The following is a 23,115-nucleotide window of genomic DNA, read 5'->3' on the forward strand; positions in this document are numbered from 1 at the left end:
CCCTATTTACATTGTAGCACATCAAATGGACGGTTTGGATCATACTAGAGTGTAATCCGTACAGTAATTTTTAAAAAATACTTGACTATAGGGGCTTAAACCATATAAAAATTCCACTCCTAAAAATTTTGATGATAAGGCAAAACCTAAGTTAGAAACTTGTACAAATCGGGCGACCCCATTTTGATAAATGGAAAGGCCTTTAAGAGATCATGATTTATTTGCCATATGAGATCCAAATTAAGGCCTATTAGATGGAGGCTTCCGGATCAATCAAAGATGGGACACACCTCGATCACTCGTGGCCTCCTTTAATGGGTGGACAAAAAAGGAAAGAATAAAATGAAAGAATCGAATAAGAAAGTCTGCAACAATGGTAATGTTTGTAAATTGCATGGTAGAGATAGTACTCAAAAGAATCGAAAAAGAAAGTCTGCACAGCTTATGAGACTTGTTCTGTTTTTCTTTACAGCTGTCGAAGGTTCTTTTCTCAAAGTGATCTCTTGCAAGAAGAAGAAAGAGAAATAAGGTAGACAGGCATTTCTTCAGTTCCTTTAGCTTCTCATCTACTTGCTATTCCTTCGACTGTTAATTTCCTCTTTGAGATCCCTTGTTTTGTCCAACATCATGGACGTTTTACCTACACTCATCATAGAAGCGGTGAAGAGTTCATTTGCTCCTCTTAAGCGCCGTGTTATTTATCCACCTCTCTCCTAGGTGGAAGTCTCTTTGGCAGCTTCGGTGGTATAACATCGTTGAACTTTTTCAAGGACTTCCGCTAGTGAGGAGGAAGACGACATGATGAAGAAAAAGAAGAAGAAGATCTCCCTTTTTTTTTATAAATGAAAACAAAAAATGGTTTGATATGATATGACAGGTTGTTCACTATAAAAAGAGTGTTGAAAATCTTAAACTCCAAGCTGAAAATCTAAGGTTGAGGAGAGATGTTGTGCAACGATTAGTGGACGCTGCTTATAGGAATGGAGAAGAAATCACTGGTGAAGTGCAGTTATGGCTACAACAAGTAGATGACATTGAGGCAATCACAAAGAGATTGGATGAGGGGATGATGGAGAACAAGAGATGTTTCAAGGGATGGTGTCCCAATTTCAGCTCACGCTATTTTCTAGGTAAAGAAGCAACGGAGAAGATGGTTGGTGTTGATGGCCTACTAGCAGGAGGGGATTTCACTCGTGTATCAACTCCCCACCCTTGTCCAAGCTTTAACCCAGCAGGAGAATTTGAGGCTTCTGAATCCACAGAATCAGCTAAGAAGCAGGTCATCAAGGCATTAAAAGAGGAGGGAATCAACATCATCGGGGTATATGGGATGGGAGGTGTTGGCAAGACGACCCTAGTGGAACAGGTGGGAAAGCAAGCTAAGGATGAAAAGCTGTGTGATGAGGTTGTAAAGGTCACTATTTCCCAAAACCAAGACTTGAAGAAGATCCAAGGTGAACTTGCTGAGAAATTAGGCTTGAAATTTGAAGAAAATAATGAAGAAGTGCGGGCGGACCTACTGTTGAAGAGATTAAAGCAAGAAAAGAAGGTACTCATAATCTTGGACGATTTGTGGGATAGATTGGACTTAACAAAGGTCGGAATCCCCTACGGAAGTACACAAAAGGGCTGCCAAATTATAATAACAACGCGGAGATTAGATGTATGTTCCATGATGAATTGCCAGAAAAAGATAGAAGTCCAAGGCTTACCTGAACAAGATTCATGGAATCTATTCAAAGAGAAAGCAGAAGTTGTGGAAACTGATGAATTGCAGAGTTTGGCAAGGGAAGTTGCTAAAGAATGCAAGGGCTTACCTTTAGCCATTGTCACGGTTGCAAGGGCACTAAAAGGCAAAGGCTCATCGATTTGGGCTAATGCACTTGAAGAATTAAAGCAGTCTTCTGCAAGAAACATAGAGGGTGTTGAAAAAGAGGTGTACTCTCGTCTCGAGCTGAGTTACAACTACATCGAAAGTGAGGAAGCAAAGTTGTGCTTCTTGTTTTGTTGTGTCTTTCCGGAAGATCGTAACATTAAAGTGGGTCTATTGATGAGATACATGATGGGGGAGAGGGTTTTCAAGGGTGTCAACAATTTTGAGAAAGCATGGAATAGAATACTTACCTTGGTTGAAAAACTTAAGGATTCTTGTTTGCTGTTAGACGGTGACACCAAAGGTTGTGTAAAAATGCACGATGTTGTTAGAGATGTGGCCATATTGATCGCATCAAGAAAAGAGCACGGGTTTCTAGTTAAAGTGGGGCTGGAACTGACAGAGTGGCCAGAGAATTTGGATGAATGCAAGAGGCTTTCACTTATGGGAACTTCAATTGGTATGCTCCCTGAGCCGCCGAATTGCCCACGTCTCTCAACCTTATTACTACAACAAATGAATGGTTGGGAAGAAATTCCAAATAATTTCATTGAAGGAATGAAAGTCCTTGCCGTCTTGGATCTAAGCAATACCTTGATTTCATCATTGCCCCCATCACTACCGTACTTAAAAAACCTCAAGACACTATGCTTAGATGAGTGCAGCTGTTTAGATGACATATCCCTACTTGGAGGTTTGGAGAAACTTGAAGTACTTAGCCTAAGACAAACTGGGATCAAAGAATTGCCAATTGAAATAGGACAATTATCCAATCTGAAGGTTTTGGATTTGACAAGGTGTGATGGTCTTACAATGGTAGCACCGAATGTCATTTCAAGGTTGACTAAATTAGAAGAATTGTACATGGGAAATAGCTTTAATGAGTGGGAGGTAAGAGGCAGCAGCGGTGATGGAAGTAAAGCAAGCTTTGATGAGGTGGCATCTTTGGCTCGCTTGACCCTTCTATACATCCATGTTAAAGACGTGAATTGTTTGTCCCTAGAAGTTCCCGGCCCTTGGGAGAAACTAAAGAAATTCCGCATCTGCGTGTGGGAAGAAAGGTACCCGTCTAGCGACTACGAGAAGTGTACATCCATCAACATAATGTCGTACCCTTTATCAAAGTGGGTTAAACTCTTATTAGAAAGAAGCGAAGAAATTGCGTTGAAGAGGGTCCCTGTCTCCACTATTGTACACCTCCTGAATGATGTTGTCTCTTTCAACAGCGTGAAGCGCCTCAATCTCTACCGTTGTGACGAAATGGAACATTTCATCAATACGGTGGAAGAATCTCATCGGGTTCCACCAAATGCCTTTAGGATATTGCAACGATTGGACCTCACTGGCATGGAGAAATTAGAGAAAATCTGTCACGGCCCGCTTCCTAATAGATTCTTTGGGAACCTGATAGAGCTGAACATTTTGGGTTGTGGGAAATTAAAAAATATCCTATCATATGATCTGCTTGAAGGATTGAAAAGCTTGGAGAAACTCGATGTACGAAGTTGTGAAGAGTTAGAGGAGGTATTTGAGTACAAAGAGGGGATGAGAGAAGAGATTCATGCTGCTATTACTACATCACCGCTCTCTACATTGAAACAAATGGAATTAGGATATCTGCCCAAACTGTCGTGTATATGGAAGGGGGCCATACCACCAACTGGGACATTCCACAACCTAACCGGGTTGATTGTGATTCAGTGCGATAGCTTGCGATGTCTATTCTCCCCTGTTCTTGCACAGTGCCTTCAACAATTGGAGAAACTTAATGTTGACAAATGCTTAACATTGGAGAAAATAATCTTGGATGAGGAAGTGATGTTGGCATTGCCGCCACCTCTAACCTTCCAAAATCTACGAAGAATAACCATCGAAAACTGCCCCAGGTTAAAGGATGTCTTCTCGCGGAACATAGCACGAGGCCTCCGACAATTGGAATACCTCCATGTAGAGAAGTGTGAAGAAATAGAGGTGATAATAAGTGGAGACGAAGAGGAGCAGGAATTGGGTGTGGTGGATAAAGAGACTCTGCTCCCTCGATTAGAGACTATAGAGTTAATAGATCTCCCAAAGCTTACAAGTCTCTGCTGCCATCTCAATAAAGGAGGAGGAGGAGGGTCCCATGTGTTAGGCCTAAAATCGGTAACAGGTTATGGTAGGACTGGGTGGTCCGGGCTAACGAGCCACGGCTGAATAGCTGGTTGAGTCCTGCGCTGCACAGAGTACAGACAAGAAAGAAAAGGGTCAGAGGACCAATCCGGAGTGATACTCCGGACGGGTGCTTCGACACTCAAGTCAGTATGAGCAGGAGTGTAGAGCAATGTCAGAGCAAAAAGCTTAGAGTTTTGGTTCTCAGATTTTCAGGGCCCTCACCTTAGCACAAGTGAAGGCTATTTATAGTGATTCTGAGCCACCTGTCTAGGACAGGTGGTAGTTTTGAGCCAGGTGGTGGCCTCTGTATGGACCAGGTCTCATGCCTAAGGAGGGCAGGTGGAGGTCCCTGATTGGTCCAGGTGCCACACCTAGGGGAGACAGGTGTTGGCCTTCCAACGGTCCTTGTGAGGGCCACGTGCCAGAAGCTAATTGGATGCTGAGTTCGGATCCCTCAGTGCGGAGTCCGGATTGCTGAGTCCGGATTCCCTCAGTGCTGAGTCCGGATTGCTGAGTCCGGATTCCCTCAGTGCTGAGTCCGGACCCTATCAGTTGCCCCCTGGTTCTTCAAGCCATGAAAGTGGCTAGAAGAAGCAAAGAGAAGGTAAAGACAGCGTCGGGCCGGCCTTAAGACCTCCAGGCAGCTAAGGCCGGGCTCAGACCCAGCTAGGAGAAATAGTGGCTGGACAGGAGACTCCTGGCGCCCTGGCCTGGCCTTGGCGCTTGGCCTGAAGGAGTACGGCCGGGCAGAAGGCATTCGACTATCCAGCACGGCTGAATTTTTGACCAGAGGCCTGGGCGGCCAGGGGTCCTGGACGTCCTTGGTTCAGGAAGTCATGTGGTCCTGCTCGGCTAAAGCTGTGAACGGCCAGCCGGGCAGGTCTTTGCTGGTGAAACCTTTTGTCGCCTAGCGCTTTTGTCGCCTAGCGAACGCGCCATATCCTGTCCGGACAGCCGGACAGGTCTTTTGTCTCCTGAGTTATCCTGTCCGGACAGCCGGACAGGTCTTTTGTCCTCTAGCACTTTTGTCGTCTAGCGAACGCGCCATATCCTGTCCGGACAACCGGACAGGTCTCTTGTCTTTTGAATTATCCTGTCCGGACAGCCGGACAGGTCTTTGTCGTCTAGCGCTTTTGTCGTCTAGCGAACGCGCCATATCCAGTCCGGACAGCCGGACAGGCTTTGTCGTCTAGCGCTTTTGTCGTCTAGCGAACGCGCCATATCCAGTCCGGACAGCCGGACAGGCTTTGTCGTCTAGCGCTTTTGTCGTCTAGCGAACGCGCCATATCCAGTCCGGACAGCCGGACAGGCTTTGTCGTCTAGCGCTTTTGTCGTCTAGCGAACGCGCCATATCCAGTCCGGACAGCCGGACAGGCTTTGTCGTCTAGCGCTTTTGTCGTCTAGCGAACGCGCCATATCCAGTCCGGACAGCCGGACAGGCTTTGTCGTCTAGCGCTTTTGTCGTCTAGCGAACGCGCCATATCCAGTCCGGACAGCCGGACAGGCTTTGTCGTCTAGCGCTTTTGTCGTCTAGCGAACGCGCCATATCCAGTCCGGACAGCCGGACAGGCTTTGTCGTCTAGCGCTTTTGTCGTCTAGCGAACGCGCCATATCCAGTCCGGACAGCCGGACAGGTCTTTGTCTTTTGAATGCCCCATTTCCTGCCCGGACAGCCGGACAGGTCTTTTGTCTTCTGGCGCTTTGGGACCTGTGCCTTGTATTTAATGCAGGCGGCGCATTTAATGCGAGCGGCGCATTTAATGCGAGCGGCGCATTTAATGCGGAAGGCGACGTGGCGCACTCCGGCTGGCGGAAATGGGCGGGATTTTTCCCGCTCTTCCCAGCTTCTCTATAAATACAGGAGTTTACTCTTCATTTCTTACTTTTCATCTTTTACTCTCCTCCTCTTCTGTTCGGCTGCTCAAGTTTTCTGCCCGCTTCGGATCAGTGAGCCCGGAGGTCCTCGTCCAACACTCCAGTTCGGTAATCTTTTTTAGCTTTTAGCCTTTCTTTCTTTTTTTTGCTTTTTATGTCTAGCACTAGTTCGGAGACGGACTCCAGTTCAAGGGAGTCCGGTTCGACCAGTACCGCATCGGGGTCCGAGGCATCAGAGAGAGCGGTTCCGGCCTCACCTATAGTGGAGGCCGGTGTTGAGGGCGAAGAGCTAGTGATCATAATAGACGAGGAGAGCGGTGAGGAAATGAGTGTGGACTTAGACACAATCCCGGCCTGTGGGGACGGACCGGACCGGGTAGAAACCAGCGACGATGATGAGGACGTCGAAGCGGCAGTCCCTCAATCGTCGCGCATGCCAGTCGAGGTGATAGCGGAGGCACAGATGGAAGCCAACCCGCAGTATAACATCGGGGCCCTATACGAGGTGAACCATCTGTGGCCGAACAGGCTTCAGATCGTCAGGGACAAATACTGTATTCCTAGCCGGTACATTCTGAGGGCGGCTGTCGAAGGGGATCGGGCCAGCAACGATAGCGCAGACCTCTGCGTGTATGAGGAGGCCTTCCGGGCCGGGCTTAGGCTCCCCTTCCACCCCTTCTTTGCGGATGCACTGAATTACTACGGGCTGGCAGTTACACAGGTCGTCCCGAACTCTTGGAGGACACTGATCGGCTTCTTGTACCTTCTTGAAGTCCGGCTCCGTAGGAACCCCACCGTGCCCGTCTTCAGGATGTGTGCGCACCTGAAGAGGCATAAGGACGGCGGCTGGATCTACATTAGCCAGAGGCCCGAAATGAAAATGATCACTGGGATACCTTCTTCCATTCACACATGGAAGAACAGGTTCTTCTATGTAAAGGACACCGCGCCGGGCTCGCAGTGGCCGTTCTCATTACAATGGAGAACGCCAGACACTCGCCGCCTTAGTAAAAAACCAGCTCTCGAAGACTATGACCATATGACCTTCGCTCTGATCAAAGAAGAGCTCAAGCGAGGTCCAGTTCACTGCTCAGAGTTCGAAGAGGAGGCCGAGCTGGTCGCACTCGGGGTCAGCCGTGCGACGCCGGCACGTACGTAGACACTATAGGATAGCATTTATTTTTCTGAAGTATTTTTTAACTTTCATATTGCTGACTGCGCTCCGTTCTCTTTTGCAGAAATGGTGAAGCAGATGTCCCTTTTGGACAGAATCAAGCAGTCTTCGGGCGCGTCTCCAGCGCAGGAGCAGCCCCAACCAAAGGGCAAGAAGAGGAAGGTGCCGGAGTCGACCCCGCCGATGGTCGCGCTGGCTAAGCCTCTTAAAAGCAGCCGGGCGACGCATAAGCTTGCCCTATCTAGCCGGGCAGACACCACGGGTCAGAGCTCCAAGTCCGGAGCGGCGACGGGGTCAAAGCACGGCGGGGCAGTACTGGGTATGCCGGCTACGGCAACGGTTGGAGGCGACAACGTCTTCCGCCCGAACTGGGCCGTGCAGAAAACGGACACCGGCCTGGGGGATACCCGGGTGGCCGCAGAGTTGATGTACAAGGGTGTCCTCGCCCGCGACCGGCTAGCGGTCGAAAAAGAGGTGCCGGAGACCTGCGAAGCGGCAATCAGCTCCGCCCTCTATCAACTCCAGGTGTACTCAAGGGATATGGCCAAGAAGCGATATCTCTTCTCTGAGACGATCACAAGGATCGAGTCTGAAAAGGCCCAGGTCCAGAAGGAGAACGGCGAGCTGAATGAAGCCGTCCAGATCAAAGAGGCCGAGCTCAACAGCTTACAGGACGAGCTGCAGAGGGTCAAAAACCAGGCCGTGCAGGATCTCCTGAGTGCGGCTGAGAGGGCCGGAAGGAAGGAAAAGGCGGCCGTGGAGGCGGCCGTGAAGGAAACTGAGGAGAGGAAGGATGCCCAGCACTTCGACTTAGGCCTCCAGGCCTACAGGGCGGGTTTCCTTCTCTGCTCCGAGCAGGTGAAGAGGATTCACCCCGGCATCTCCTTGGACGCGCTAACCGTCCCGTATGCACCTCCAGAGGACGACGAAGATGAGGAGGAAGACGAACCGGACTCCTCCCGGCCTATTGAGGTGGATGCGGGGGTGACTGTGGCCGCCGTCGCCTCGGCGGCGGCGGAGGGTGGCGAGCTCGCAGCCCTCACTCCCGAAGGGGTCGTCACCGAGGTGGTGGCCGACGAGGAGGCCTGAGCAGCAGCCTTCTTTCTTTTTTGTTTGCACAGTTGGTAACGCCTATTCTTTGTAAGCCAGCTCGGCGAAGAGAGCAATTTTGTAATGCAAATATGAATACTGAATACAAATACATTTTTTGTTAAACTGTCTGTACAGCATCCTTATTTTTTTGTACGCGTATTATTTCTGTGCTTCATCGAGAACCGTGCTGGGAATATTTGAAGTTGGTTTCCACCACGGGCATCTTGGCTGGAACTGATCTCCAAGCCACTAGGACGAGCCGGAGTGCACCACTGCTGCTCGTCCTAAGTCTACGAGAGCCGAGCTGGAAGCTTGGTGCTCAAACACTTAGGAAATATTTGAAGGTGGTTTCCACTGCGGGCGTCCTGGCTGGAACTGATCTCCAAGCCACTAGGATGAGCCGGAGTGCACCACTGCTGCTCGTCCTAAGTCTGCGAGAGCCGAGCTGGAAGCTTGGTGCTCAAACACTTAGGAAATATTTGAAGGTGGTTTCCACTGCGGGCGTCCTGGCTGGAACTGATCTCCAAGCCACTAGGATGAGCCGGAGTGCACCACTGCTGCTCGTCCTAAGTCTACGAGAGCCGAGCTGGAAGCTTGGTGCTCAAACACTTAGGAAATATTTGAAGGTGGTTTCCACTGCGGGCGTCCTGGCTGGAACTGATCTCCAAGCCACTAGGATGAGCCGGAGTGCACCACTGCTGCTCGTCCTAAGTCTGCGAGAGCCGAGCTGGAAGCTTGATGCTCAAACACTTAGGAAATATTTGAAGGTGGTTTCCACTGCGGGCGTCCTGGCTGGAACTGATCTCCAAGCCACTAGGATGAGCCGGAGTGCACCACTGCTGCTCGTCCTAAGTCTGCGAGAGCCGAGCTGGAAGCTTGGTGCTCAAACACTTAGGAAATATTTGAAGGTGGTTTCCACTGCGGGCGTCCTGGCTGGAACTGATCTCCAAGCCACTAGGATGAGCCGGAGTGCACCACTGCTGCTCGTCCTAAGTCTGCGAGAGCCGAGCTGGAAGCTTGATGCTCAAACACTTAGGAAATATTTGAAGGTGGTTTCCACTGCGGGCGTCCTGGCTGGAACTGATCTCCAAGCCACTAGGATGAGCCGGAGTGCACCACTGCTGCTCGTCCTAAGTCTACGAGAGCCGAGCTGGAAGCTTGGTGCTCAAACACTTAGGAAATATTTGAAGGTGGTTTCCACTGCGGGCGTCCTGGCTGGAACTGATCTCCAAGCCACTAGGATGAGCCGGAGTGCACCACTGCTGCTCGTCCTAAGTCTGCGAGAGCCGAGCTGGAAGCTTGATGCTCAAACACTTAGGAAATATTTGAAGGTGGTTTCCACTGCGGGCGTCCTGGCTGGAACTGATCTCCAAGCCACTAGGATGAGCCGGAGTGCACCACTGCTGCTCGTCCTAAGTCTGCGAGAGCCGAGCTGGAAGCTTGATGCTCAAACACTTAGGAAATATTTGAAGGTGGTTTCCACTGCGGGCGTCCTGGCTGGAACTGATCTCCAAGCCACTAGGATGAGCCGGAGTGCACCACTGCTGCTCGTCCTAAGTCTGCGAGAGCCGAGCTGGAAGCTTGATGCTCAAACACTTAGGAAATATTTGAAGGTGGTTTCCACTGCGGGCGTCCTGGCTGGAACTGATCTCCAAGCCACTAGGATGAGCCGGAGTGCACCACTGCTGCTATATACTGATGGCTAAATGAGTTACTCAAAGAGAGACAATTATTTGGGAAACTTATTTTATTCATTGCAGAATGTGGATGATTACAGCAGTTCTTTACAAGCCTATGAAGGCAAACAAAATTACTGATAGTAGATCCGAAGATTTCTAGAATTCCAAGCATGTGGCAGCATCTGTTCGTCGAGGGACTCTAACCGATAGCTTCCTGGGCGGATGACTTCCTTGACTCGGTATGGTCCTTCCCAGGTCGGAGAGAGCTTGCCCACGCTTCTTGGCTGGGAAACGGAGGCTTTCCTCAGGACTAGGTGGCCAGCGCGGAATTCTCTTGGTCGGATCTTGACGTCATGATATCTGGATACTTTCTGCTTATAGGCCGCCGACCTGATCTGAGATTCCTCACGGACTTCTTCAAGCAAGTCAAGGTTGGCACGGAGTCCGTCCCCGTTGAGCTGCTCGCTGAAACGGACGATCCTTGGGGAGGGGGCGCCGATGTCAACCGGGATCACTGCTTCTGTTCCGAAGGAGAGATTAAAAGGCGACTCGCCTGTGGCCGTACGCGGAGTAGTCCGATACGCCCAGAGCACATGATACAGTTCGTCTGCCCAACGCCCGGCCTTGCCATCCAGTCTCTTCTTTATCCCCTGCAAGAGGGTCCTGTTCGTCACCTCTGTTTGCCCATTCGTCTGAGGATGTGCCACAGATGTGAATCTTTGCTCTATGTGCAGATCAGAACAAAACTTTCGGAAATTCCTCGAGTCGAACTGCTTGCCATTGTCCGTTATGAGGACCCGGGGGATCCCGAACCTGCACACCACCGATTTCCAGAAGAAGTTCTGTACATTCTGCTCTGTGATCTTGGCCAGAGGCTCTGCTTCCACCCACTTGGTGAAATAATCAATGGCAACAACGACGAACTCACGGTCTCCTGAGGCCGGCGGAAAGGGGCCCAGAATATCCATCCCCCATACTGCGAAGGGAAGAGGACTGATGATCGGGGCCATCGGAACGGGTGGCTGGTGGACGGCTGGAGAGAACTTCTGGCACTTCTCACACTTTTTCACAAGGCTCAGTGCGTCCTTCCTCAGCGTAGGCCAGTACAGACCTCTCAGGAGGATTTTAATGGCCAGGGCCTTGCCCCCGAGGTGCTCTCCGCAGATTCCTTCATGGGTTTCTTGCAGGGCTAGCAAGGCATCACTGGGGCGAAGACACTTCAAATACGGGAGGGTATACGACCTCTTATATAGAGTCTCGCCATCCAGTGAAAACCTCGCTGCCCTCTGCGTGACCTTACGGGCCTCCTTTCTCTCTCCAGGGAGCTCTCCGCTGCGTAGATACCTGATTATCTCATCCATCCAGCACGGCTCATCGTCAATCTGCATCACCACGACGGACTGGGCATCGATACTGGACCTCTTCAGAAACTCCATGCGAATTTCTCTGAGGGCGGTGTAACCTGAGGCTGCAAGCTTTGATAGCACATCTGCCTTTACATTCTCTGCTCGGGGGATTCTGACGACCTCAAAGCTCTTGAAATGAACGGCCAGACTGCGAACCCTTCCCAAGTACTTGATCATCCGCTCTTCACGGGCTTCATATACTCCCTGGATCTGACAGACGACCAGCTGTGAATCGCAGTACGCCTTTAGCCTCTGAGCACGGGTCTGCACAGCGAGATTCATCCCGGCTATGAGCGCTTCATATTCTGCTTCATTGTTGGACGCACGGAAACCAAACCGCAGGGCATAGTTCAGGACGAAGTCCTCTGGTCCAGTGAGAACTAGTCCTGCACCACACCCTGTCTTGTTCGATGACCCGTCCACATAAACTTCCCAGAGCGGCTCTTCATCAAAAACTGGGCGCACGATGACGGGCTCAGTCCCGGGGGGCGGTGATGCTCTGGAAACGACTCGAGGCTCCGGTACGGCCAGCTCTGCTTCTGGAGATGGAACTGCTACCAGCCCGGGGTCTGGGTCCGGAACTGTGCACTCGGCTATGAAGTCAGCGAGAATCTGAGCTTTGATCGCCGGCCTGGGTAGATACTTGATATCAAACTCACTGAGCTCCACGGCCCACTTGACAAGTCGGCCCGAAGTGTCTGGCCGGTGGAGGATCTGTCTGAGAGGCTGCCCTGTCAAGACCTTGATTGTGTGCGCCTGAAAGTACGGCCTTAGCTTCCGGGCCGCCATAATGAGGGCGCACACGAGCTTCTCTACTCGCTGATATCTAGTCTCTGCATCGTGGAGGACCTTGCTAACATAGTAGATCGGCTTTTGCTGGTTAGACTCTTCTTTGATCAGTACTGCTGCAACTGCCAAGGGTCCCGCTGAGAGGTACAGAATCAGCTCTTCTCCTGGCTCCGGCGTGGACAACAAGGGGGGGGAGGATAAATACTGCTTCAGCTCCTCGAACGCTGCTTGACACTCCGGAGTCCAGGGCGCGGTTTTTATACCTCTGATCGCATTGAAGAAAGGGAGGCATCTCTCGGCGGATTTTGAGATAAACCGCCCCAGAGCTGCCACCAGCCCGGTCAGGCGCTGTACTTCTCTGATAGTGCTCGGAGGAGTCAGCTCCATTACCGCCTTGATCTTCTCCGGGTTCGCCTCTATTCCTCTCTGGCTTACCATGAAGCCCAGGAACTTGCCCGCTCCGACGCCAAATGTACATTTGGTCGGATTAAGCTTCATGTTGTGCTCCCTCAAGACCTGGAAGGCCTCTTCGAGGTCGGAGACGTGGTTGGAAGCACTTCTGCTCTTCACTAGCATATCATCAACGTAGACCTCCATGTTCCGGCCAATCTGATTTCTGAACAGCTTGTTGACGAGACGCTGGTAAGTGGCTCCCGCATTCTTCAGTCCGAAAGGCATCACCCGATAGCAATACGTCCCCTGGTCGGTAACGAATGATGTCTTCGGGATGTCAGACTCGTACATTCTGATTTGATTGTATCCCGAGAAAGCATCCATGAAACTGAGCAGCTCGTGACCTGCTGTAGCGTCAATGAGCTGGTCTATTTTTGGGAGTGGGTAACTGTCTTTTGGGCAGGCCTTGTTCAGGTCTGTGAAGTCTATACAGGTCCTCCACTTCCCGTTGGACTTTTTTACCATTACCACATTCGCGAGCCAGTCCGGATACTGGATCTCACGAATGAAATCGGCCTTCAAAAGCCTCTCCACCTCTTCTCTGATGGCTCTCCGTCTCTCCGGTGCAAAGTGTCTACGCTTCTGCTTCACGGGCTTGCAGGTCTGATCGACACCGAGCTCGTGGGTGCTAATCGACGGGTCAATGCCGGGCATGTCTGAAGGAGTCCAGGCAAAGACATCTGCATTGGCCCTGAGGAATTGAGCGAGATCCTGCTGCGCGGCCTCTGGCAGGGCAGAGCCGATCTGGACAACCCTCTGTTCATCATCGATGTTCAATTGAATGGAGATGAGGTCCTCTGCGGGCCGATTGACTATGATCTGCGCTTCGTCTCTCAGATCGTACAGTTCGATTGGAAGAGACTCAGACGCATTCTTCCCTCTCAGTGCTGCCGCATAGCATTGTCTTGATTGGGGCTGATCCCCTCTGACTTCACCTACGCCTCCTGGCGTAATGAACTTCATCTTCTGGTGATAAGCGGAGGGAATCGCTCGGAGGAGGTTCTGGCCGGGGCGTCCTAGAATGGCGTTATAGGCCGACTTGGCCTTAACCACCAGGAAGGTCACCATTGCGAAGGACTGACAGGGCGGCTCCCCGATCAGAACTGGAAGCTCAATCTGCCCTTCGACCTTGACAACTTCTCCCGAGAATCCGAACAGATCTGAGTTGGCCGGCTTCAGACGGTCAGCTCCGATCATCATCTGCTCGAAGGCGTGGTAGTAGAGGATGTCGGCGGAGCTCCCGTTGTCGACCAGGATCTTCTTCATTTCCCAGTTCGCCACTAGCATTGTGACGACCAGGGCATCATCGTGCGGGAGGATCAGACCGTCCAGATCTGCCTCCGAAAAGGATATCTCATTTTCTGGCTCGGCCCTCTTGCTGCAGGCATGGACGGCGTTGACCTGCCGGGCATAGGTTCTGCGGGCCGATGAAGAGGTCCCTCCCGCGGTCGGCCCTCCTGAAATGGTACCAATGACACCATGAGGTTGGAGTTGAGGTTGAGGTACCTGAGGAGGGAGAACGGCCGGGGCTGGAGCCTGGATGCGGTCGCCCAGGGGTTGGGCGTCTCGAGGACTTCTGTCTCTGGGTCTCGGGTTGTCCTGGCGCTCCCTTCTATTGTCGTTATTTTTTAAGTACCTCCCGAGGTACCCTCTGCTTATCAGCTGCTCGATTTCCTCCTTGAGATGAATGCAGGCGTTGGTGTCGTGGCCGTGGCTCTTATGGAACCGGCAATACCTGGACATGTCTTGGGTGCCTGCCTCCGACGTCTGCTTCTTCGGCCACCGGATGAAGTCTTCTTTCCGGATGGCTGCCAAAATTTGAGCCCTAGACGCGGTGAGGGGCGTGTAGCGCTCCCTCGTCGGGGGGCTACTCTCCTTTCGAGGCCGGGGGGAGCTCCTTTCCTTCCGGGACGGACTGCTCTCCTTCCTCTGAGGTCTGTCATCCCTACGCGGCTTGGCGGGGTTCTTCTCCTCTGGTCTTCTCTTGCTGACGGAATCCAGGGCAGCGAGAGTCTCCTCGACGGAGATGTATTCTTCCGCCCCGGTCATCAGATCTGCCAAGGACTGCGGATTTCGCCGGGCGACTGCTCTTCGGAAGTCGGTGGACCGGGCTCCGGCCAGAAGAGCATTCGTTGCCGCGGAGGGATCCAGGTTGGGTACCTGAAGGGCCTCCCTGTTGAACCGGCCAACGAACGCTTTTAAGGCCTCACCGTCTTCCTGCCTCAGGGCCATCAGTGAAGCCGTCGTCTTTCGAGGCCTTCTGCTGCTCATGAAATGCCGGGCCAAGTCGTCCCCGAAGTCGTCGAAATTGTCAACGGACTTGGGCTTGAGCCGTGAGTACCAATCTCTTGCGGCTCCGGTTAATGTGGTGGGGAGTGCTCTGCAAAGGAACCCGTCCGACGCCCCGTGGAGAAGCATCGTGGTCCTGAAGGTCTGCAGATGATCCACGGGGTCGGTGGTCCCATCATACTGCGGGATCTGCGGCATCTTGAAGCCCAAGGGGACTGCCGCAGCGAGTACCCGATCTGTGAAAGGGGGATTCTACTGAAGATCCTTGAAGCAGGGCGGCCATGATCTCTAGCCAGCTCCTCGATTCTGTTATCGATCTTCTGGATTCTTAGTAACATCGGATCATCCCTCTGTTCGGCCAGACGGGCAGGTCTACTCCTTACGGCTGATGGGCTCCTTGCGGATCCGGACTGGCTGAGGGGACTCCTTCGCCGGTGCCGCGATCCCTCTCCGTGCATAGGGTCTCTCTTGCTGCCCCGCTTCTGCACGGAGGGAGATCGTGACCGGTGATGCTGTCGACGAGGCTCAGGACGCACGCTCCTGTCCCGCGAGTGGTTGTTTCTTCGAGTGGAGTGACGAGTTTGGTCACGGGGTGGAGACGCGCGTTCTCTGCGGGAGCTTTCTCCCCTCTGAACAGGTCGAAAAACCTCGACGGGGTGTTGCTGGAGTGCGGGAGCCGCATTCCTGAACTGCGCAACTACAGCGGTCATTTCCTGAAAAAGGGCCCTCATCTCCCTCGGGGTCGGGGTGGGGTCTGAACGGTCCGAGTGGGGCGAAGTCCGCTCCACGGCCGCCCCGACCTCCACTTGTGAGGCCAGACGCTCACTTCGTCCTTCACGGGGGGCCGTAGCCCGGGTAGCCCGAGAAGTCGGAGGTGCTCGCTTGCCGGTCTGTCCTACCATTTTTATCTGGGTGAGATTTTCGAACAGCTTTTTGTTGCGGGGTCCCACGGATGGCGCCAAATCTGTTAGGCCTAAAATCGGTAACAGGTTATGGTAGGACTGGGTGGTCCGGGCTAACGAGCCACGGCTGAATAGCTGGTTGAGTCCTGCGCTGCACAGAGTACAGACAAGAAAGAAAAGGGTCAGAGGACCAATCCGGAGTGATACTCCGGACGGGTGCTTCGACACTCAAGTCAGTATGAGCAGGAGTGTAGAGCAATGTCAGAGCAAAAAGCTTAGAGTTTTGGTTCTCAGATTTTCAGGGCCCTCACCTTAGCACAAGTGAAGGCTATTTATAGTGATTCTGAGCCACCTGTCTAGGACAGGTGGTAGTTTTGAGCCAGGTGGTGGCCTCTGTATGGACCAGGTCTCATGCCTAAGGAGGGCAGGTGGAGGTCCCTGATTGGTCCAGGTGCCACACCTAGGGGAGACAGGTGTTGGCCTTCCAACGGTCCTTGTGAGGGCCACGTGCCAGAAGCTAATTGGATGCTGAGTTCGGATCCCTCAGTGCGGAGTCCGGATTGCTGAGTCCGGATTCCCTCAGTGCTGAGTCCGGATTGCTGAGTCCGGATTCCCTCAGTGCTGAGTCCGGACCCTATCACCATGTATTTCTCGATTTTCCTTCCTTGAAATCTATTAGGGTATTGGGATGCCCGAATTTAAAGAGGTTTCCGGTAAGACCCCAGAATGCACCTAAACTTGAAAGGATTGTAGGAGGAAAAGCATGGTTTGAAGGATTGGAGTGGGAGGACGAAGGCGACATGTCACACCTGCTACCTCTTTTTCATCAACTTAATTTAGCCTGGGAGGACGAAGGTGAAGAGTCAGAGGTCGAAGGTGGAGAGTCGGATGACGAAGATGACATGTAACTGCAGTTTTAGTATGAGGTAAATTTCATGCCATTTCCTTTCTTATCTAATGATGTGTTATGCCTTTGTGTTTAATTTATTGTAGAGATAATAGCATTCCAAGTTACTACCACATGGATTCCACAATCCTTATATTATACAGAATGAAAAACTCTGTAATTTTGGTTATATTTATTATTCTTGTTGTATCACTCTCTCTTACTTCTTATTGTTCTTTTGCATTATGCATCCACTTCTCTACGCAGTAAAGGATGTTTAAAGTGATAAGAAATTTGGTATTCCATTTTGAAGTAGATTTTAGCTTTAAAGCACAACCCCTTTATGTGTTTGATATTATGTTTGTTAGAATCTTGACTGTTGCAGCTGTTTACATTTAGGTATAGCTGGTCTGCATGATGTTGATGTATAGGAAATGCTTATGTTATTGCTTACAAATCATTTTTTTAATATTGAGTCTATAATTATTAGTTACCTATGTTCAACATGGCATGCAGTTGATGAGATTCTTGGAGTCTTTGGTCATCCGGCTTTTTATTAACTCAATCAACATTCAGAAAAAAAATTACTGTGACAATAAGAGTCTTCTTTTTAAATTATAAAAAATGCTTAAAAGACACTGGTTGTAAGCTCCTTTCTAACATTCACCTTTTGGGTCACCACTTGTGCCATATATGTAAGTGATCAGATCTGGTGATCTGACCTGTGACCTGCGACCAGAAGTCCGGCCAAATGCATTTGAGAACACCTTGATCAGATGATCTTAGGCCATTGATCAATCAAGCGTCATCAACAAATTATGATTGTTGATGGAGGAAAATGTTCCCGGTGAGTTTCTCGTAAACACTTGGCACTTGCTGTTGCATCATTGCTCGTAATGTGCTGCTTCAATTGCTTGATGTGGTGTTAGCAACTTGGCTGCAAGGGTTATAGATTTAAAAGCCCTTTTTTCTTATGAACTCATGTTGGTTGTTTAAGATTTCCCTTGTAATGTCAAAATTAAGTGTTTTCCATTTAATTGCAGCCAGAATAGATGGCACCAGAAGTGTTAAGAAATGAACCATTCCAATCTCATGTAAGTACTAGCTATGTTTCTTTTAGGAACCATTGATAATGAGCTCCCTTTCAATGCTTTTATTTTGTTTCTAATTGATATTGAAGAGGACACTAATTTCTTGCAGATGCAATGTCTACGGCTTTGGCGTGATACTATAGGTGCTGGCTAGCTTGTGTATGCCATGGAGTTGACATTTTGACATGCCACAGCAACTTTTGGCGGATTACCATCTCATCATACCATTTAATCATTGATGAATTTTAGCATTATGTTGAATAGAGCTGTTCTGTTATTTGCTATTTTACTGGATTAAAACTCCATACATCATGTGTCTAAAGTGACTTCTCATGCCATGTATACATCTGATTTGTGCTTATAACTATTATGGTTCCTTTAATATTTACAGATCAGATTTCATAATTATATGGTGTATTTGGGTGATCCAAACCATTTATATTCTGGGCCTGACGTAGATAGGGTGTGCCCAGAAAATGTTCTCCACAGGATGATCCTAACCCTTCGATTCATGGAAGTTTACATACTGTGCCGTCCATCTTAAACCTCGACGGATAGTAGGGTTAGGATCATCCTATGAAGAAGACTTTATGGGCACACCCTATCTACATCATGGACCAACAAATGAATGGTTTGGATCACCCCTATAATGTGGGCTCCACTGTTTTCTCTGCTGAACGTAACCTGGGATAGAACTTCTGACCTTAAGGTTGAAGACCAAAGCTTTGACCGTTGGAGATAGGGGCTCAATCCCAATTTATTTCTGGATTTGTTGTAATCATGGTTTTGTCTCTTTTGTAGAGTTTTTATATGGTGTCACAGTATAGTCCAATAGGACGGCCCACACCATAGGATGATCCAAACCGTCCATTTGATGGGCCACAAAATAAATAGGTTGTGCTCTAAAAATCATTTCCATAGGATGATCCCAACCCATAGACATAGGCACCATTGATCCACGTAAATTTTTTACCGTTATCATTTGCCCTTAATAAGTAAAAATTGAATAGATTAGTTACCGTTATCATTTTTTGTGTGTAAAAAATTGTAGGAACTTTTAGAAATATTTTTCCTTCTCAAATTTCTTCATAACATTCCTTCAACCCAATTTGGTGCTGTGTTTTTTTTTAAGGACCCCATCTTATGGTGTAGGACCATGCTTCTATCCTAAATGTCGGATTAGCAAAGGGAAATGATATATTTGCTCCCTTTTCTTCTCCGGGCCACCCACTTTATTCTATTTTGGATTACAGTTTTTACATTAAAAGGGCTGGACCGGGGAACAAATGGGAGCAAATATATCATTTCCCTCTACTTATTAGTGGGACATAACAAGTGTCTAATCAAGGGCAGTGAAGATCAGTTGATCCAATGATAGGACGGTTAAGATCTCATCTTTGGATGATGATTTTGTACCATGGGGCCATCCATGGTACGAGGTCGAATTTCAAATTCAATGATTTGGGTTTTCCATTCTAAACATATATAATCTGGGTTGCATAGGAAGCGATACCTAGGTGCAGCAAGGACCATAGGGCCTGTTTGCTTGCAGTATAGATTGTCCTCGCTTAGGTATATTCCAAGATAATAAGTATTTATTGTTTGTTGCACAACTATCCGTGATAAGATCGCTCCCCAAAAATATTTAAGCCCTGTCCTTTTCAGATTATGACAACCGATTGTTAGTCCAAAACCTATTATTGGACTCAAAATTACCCAATAATAGGTTTTGGAGTAACAATCTGTTATCATAATCAATACAAACAGAACCTTAATCTTTGAAAATTAAGATGATTGTAATTCTTACCAAAAGATGGAATTGCATTTAGCCTTGTTTTTTGAAGATGAACTATTTTTTCAGAGATAAATTTCATTTTGGGTACAACTTATCCAGATCAATCCTGGAATATAAGGCTATGGTCATGTCCATTAATACATTTAGGAGTAAAATCCATCCATACCCTGAACACCAGGCACGTGGCACCTATACTTCTTTTGTAACCGTTCTTGCCACTTGGGAAACAAGGGCAAGTGGCTCTTTTACCCGTCATCCATGAATGGCAACCCCAAACAAAAAGGAAAGTTCCCTAGGAAAAAGACTGAACATAACACAACAACTCGCCTAAAAGTTCGGAGGTTTAAATAGAAACTAATTGCCACGAGGAAACTTGGTGATTCCTGAGATAAGTATGGAAACTGACTTCTCTAATTGGAAAGTCTCCAAGAAAGGCAATCTTTCTAAGCCACCTAGGACTCCACCTCTATAAAAGGACCTCCAAGCTCAAAGTTACACATCATCTATTGTCGACAAGCAAGGTTGTTCTGCTTCTCTGCTGCATGGACGACCTTCTTGTTGCCGATTTCTGACTTGATCGTTGGAGTGGTCTCTCTTTGTCTACACTCCGGGGCCCCTAACGTGTGTTCTTTGAGCACATGATGAGCACAGATTGGAGCTCTACTGAAGCACATTCGACCTCAGTGGATTTCAGCACCAACAAATACCAATCACACAATCAAACAGCTCCTTCGTATCTTCATCTAGAGCCAGCTCCACCACAACACATGTGTTGCCACATGGGACGCACATCATCATAGTTTCAAGTGAAGTGATGATATATTCACCCCGCCCCTTTTCTTCCCTAGCCACCCCTTTAGTGTATTTATACGTTATAAATCCTCCTTTTAGTCGGGTGCAACTCGGGTTGGGTTCGGGTTGAGAATTTGGGCAACCCGACCTGAGTGAAACCTAACATTTTTTCATGAAAATTTTATTTTATAAGCTTAAAAACTTGGGTTGGGGTTGGAAAAAGGGGATCCTCGGGTCGGGTCTGGTTGGGTTCGGATCGACCCGACCCGAGCTGCACCCCTACTTTTTACACTAAAAGCGGGTGCCCCGGGAAGAAAAAGGGTACAAATATATTATTTCCCTAGCAAATGTTTAGATGCCCTGCCCGGCTGCCCCCTCTGTTTCCCAGCCGTAGTACTGTTTTGGCCGACAACGTCTCTTCATTCATTCCAACGGTCTCCTCATCCGTGTCTTCATATTTGGGTTTTTGCCCTGCTCCGCATACGCGGGGCATAAATGATCAGACACCAAAATATTCTTCGAATGTTCTCTAATTTTCTATTAAAATAGATAGGGTGAGAGAGACAATAACTCTTCTGCTATTAATCTTATGCACCCCCAATCTCTACTTTTGCGCCAAGAACTTCATCTTTTCCCCGTCTCATCCAAACCCATCTACCCATTTTTGAATAATCGATGGAGAACGATTCTCGGTCTCCATCCCATGTGGTTGTTGCATATGATGCAACTAAGGATCTCAAAGAGCATGAGCTTCGGTTGGCAATTGATCATATAAGGATGAGAGGGGACATACTTATTAGAGGTGACACTCTTCTCGTACTTGGCATTTTGCAAAGTGTTCCACACCCAAGTGAGTGCTCTTATTGTAAGGAACACTTGATTGAAAGTTAAATCTTTCTTATTATTGTCCTAGGTTTTCTAGTCAGAATGCTAAACTCAAGCGAAAGATTTCTAATTAAAATGTTTTACAGGTTAAGATATGTTATCAACTTTCTTTTCTCTATTATTATTATTTTAATTTTTTCATACTTGTAGTTCCTGTCACATATGCCCCCCATGCTTCTCTGTGTAAGAATTGTAGCAATTTGCAGCTTGTATGGGTTGACTGATAATGTCATAGCTATGTATGATGCTTTCCTTAGATACATTTCTAGGGTTCTTGATGATCGATTCTATTGCTGTGGTGATTTGCCATCGATGTTAATAGCCAAAGACATTTCAGCCGATGGGATAGTTTTTGTTACTGCTTTTATTTTCTCAAACTGTCAGCATGGTTATTTTTTGTAACAAGCACAACTGAACACCTGGTTTAAATTATTTGCTTGGCACATTCTTAATTCCAGATGTAGGATAAACATGAATTTTATCTTAAACACTTCAAAATAAACCAGCCATCTATGTGTGAGAAATTTATTATAGTGCCGATCCATATTTAATATTTGTGCTGCAATTAATATTACTTAGCTTAGAGTAGAACAAAAACTGTCAAATTCTATTTTACGGAGTATTAGTTTCTTTGGGAACAATCGGTCAATTATCAGTGCTCTATAGGTAGCCTAACCCCTATTTAGACACATAAACACATCGATTATGGTTAAATGATGACATTTTAGATTGTCCAATGCTTCTTGGATTTTAATTATGCATAATTTGATAACCATCTAATATTAAAAAACATTCAACTAATACAAATGCATCATTTGATTTATATTTGCTATTTTATTGATGAATATGCTTGCAGTTTATGCTAAACACCGTATCTTGCATGAAATTGTGAAACAAACAATTACTCCAAAAGCTTAAGCCGTTTGAGATGGCATTATTTAATCTTTTATACTTTAACACTCCCTCTCACATGTGGCCCTTCTTTTTAGGGTTGTCCTACGTGTGACACATGTGGCCCTCTTTTGGGTTGGCCGTCACATGTTGATTTTTTAATATCAAGGAATTTTGAACCCAGAACCTTATTCTCTAACAGAAATAAAGTACATTCATGCTCATGCACTGAGTAAAATGCCTAATAAGCTTGTCTATTTGCCTAGTACCTTTGTTTTGTTGTTGTTGATCCCATTCACTACAAAAGTCCATGCATATGAAGATGATACCACTGCAATGATTGGCCTAATTAGATAGAAGCATTGTGTCCAATTTTTGCAATTCCAAACTATGCTTTTTACCCCTGTATAAAGTTACTTTACATATGAAACAAATGAACCAATGCTTAGTTATGCGGTGGTGATGAGTTAGCTACACCATTCATTTCTCACCCCGCACAAAGAAATCTGTAACTTTTGAAGATGCACCATCCTTTTTTTTTTCTTTTTAGAATTCTAATATCCTAGTACTTGTTAATATCCTAGTACTTGTGACTGAAACTTCTATAAATAATTGGAGGTTACTGTAACATGCGTTGTATTTTATTCATGTGGACTAGTGTGGTAGGTGAACGCATAAATCCCTCAAAGGAATCTAACCTTGCTTAACTGCTTGATTAACTTAAAATGACACTAATTATGAAAAAAATAGTAACACACTCCAGTCATGGACCTAACTAATTCAATTGCCATGATGTTGTTCCAATTTTGATTCAGTGACATATTATTTCTTTGTTTTGTTTGTTTTATTGATGTTAAGATCTAGTAATTCTTTAATTATGCTTAGGTATGCATTGACGTCAAAATTACTGCTCGAACTCCTATGAAGAAAATTATCTCGAAAGAGATTGTATCTTGTAAAGCAACTTGGGTTTTCTTTTCATTTATTTTTGGTGTGTACATGATATTTAGCTGATAAAGAAGGTTTGTGTTATTAGTCACATAGGGTGCATTCCTTTCTACAATTCTTTCCATGCATCAATCCAAAATGTGT

At 47.9% G+C, this 23,115-nt stretch overlaps 1 protein-coding gene across 1 annotated transcript; it reads left to right on the top strand.

The window, feature by feature from the left end:
• Nucleotides 1-373: 373 nt before the first annotated feature.
• Nucleotides 374-18,048, top strand: LOC143848846 (putative disease resistance protein At4g27220). The gene is made up of 7 exons (XM_077357906.1): nt 374-385; nt 473-481; nt 878-2,934; nt 3,100-3,993; nt 16,324-16,609; nt 17,613-17,663; nt 17,770-18,048. Exons 1-5 carry the CDS (start codon nt 374-376, stop codon nt 16,589-16,591), a joined length of 3,240 nt encoding a protein of 1,079 aa, XP_077214021.1. The 3' UTR covers nt 16,592-16,609; nt 17,613-17,663; nt 17,770-18,048.
• Nucleotides 18,049-23,115: the final 5,067 nt, after the last annotated feature.

The sequence above is a fragment of the Tasmannia lanceolata genome, unplaced genomic scaffold (assembly GCF_043159265.1).
Source record: "Tasmannia lanceolata isolate RefF3 unplaced genomic scaffold, GAP_Taslan_0.1 ptg000016l, whole genome shotgun sequence".
Lineage (NCBI taxonomy): Eukaryota > Viridiplantae > Streptophyta > Magnoliopsida > Canellales > Winteraceae > Tasmannia > Tasmannia lanceolata.

What these genes read in the sequence shown, in the direction of transcription:
- LOC143848846 (XM_077357906.1), top strand. An exon ending in ATCTGCGTGTGGGAAGAAAG is followed by an intron (nt 2,935 to 3,099) that starts GTACCCGTCTAG and finishes CTCTTTCAACAG; the next exon opens with CGTGAAGCGCCTCAATCTCT. An exon ending in AAAGGAGGAGGAGGAGGGTC is followed by an intron (nt 3,994 to 16,323) that starts CCATGTGTTAGG and finishes CGGACCCTATCA; the next exon opens with CCATGTATTTCTCGATTTTC.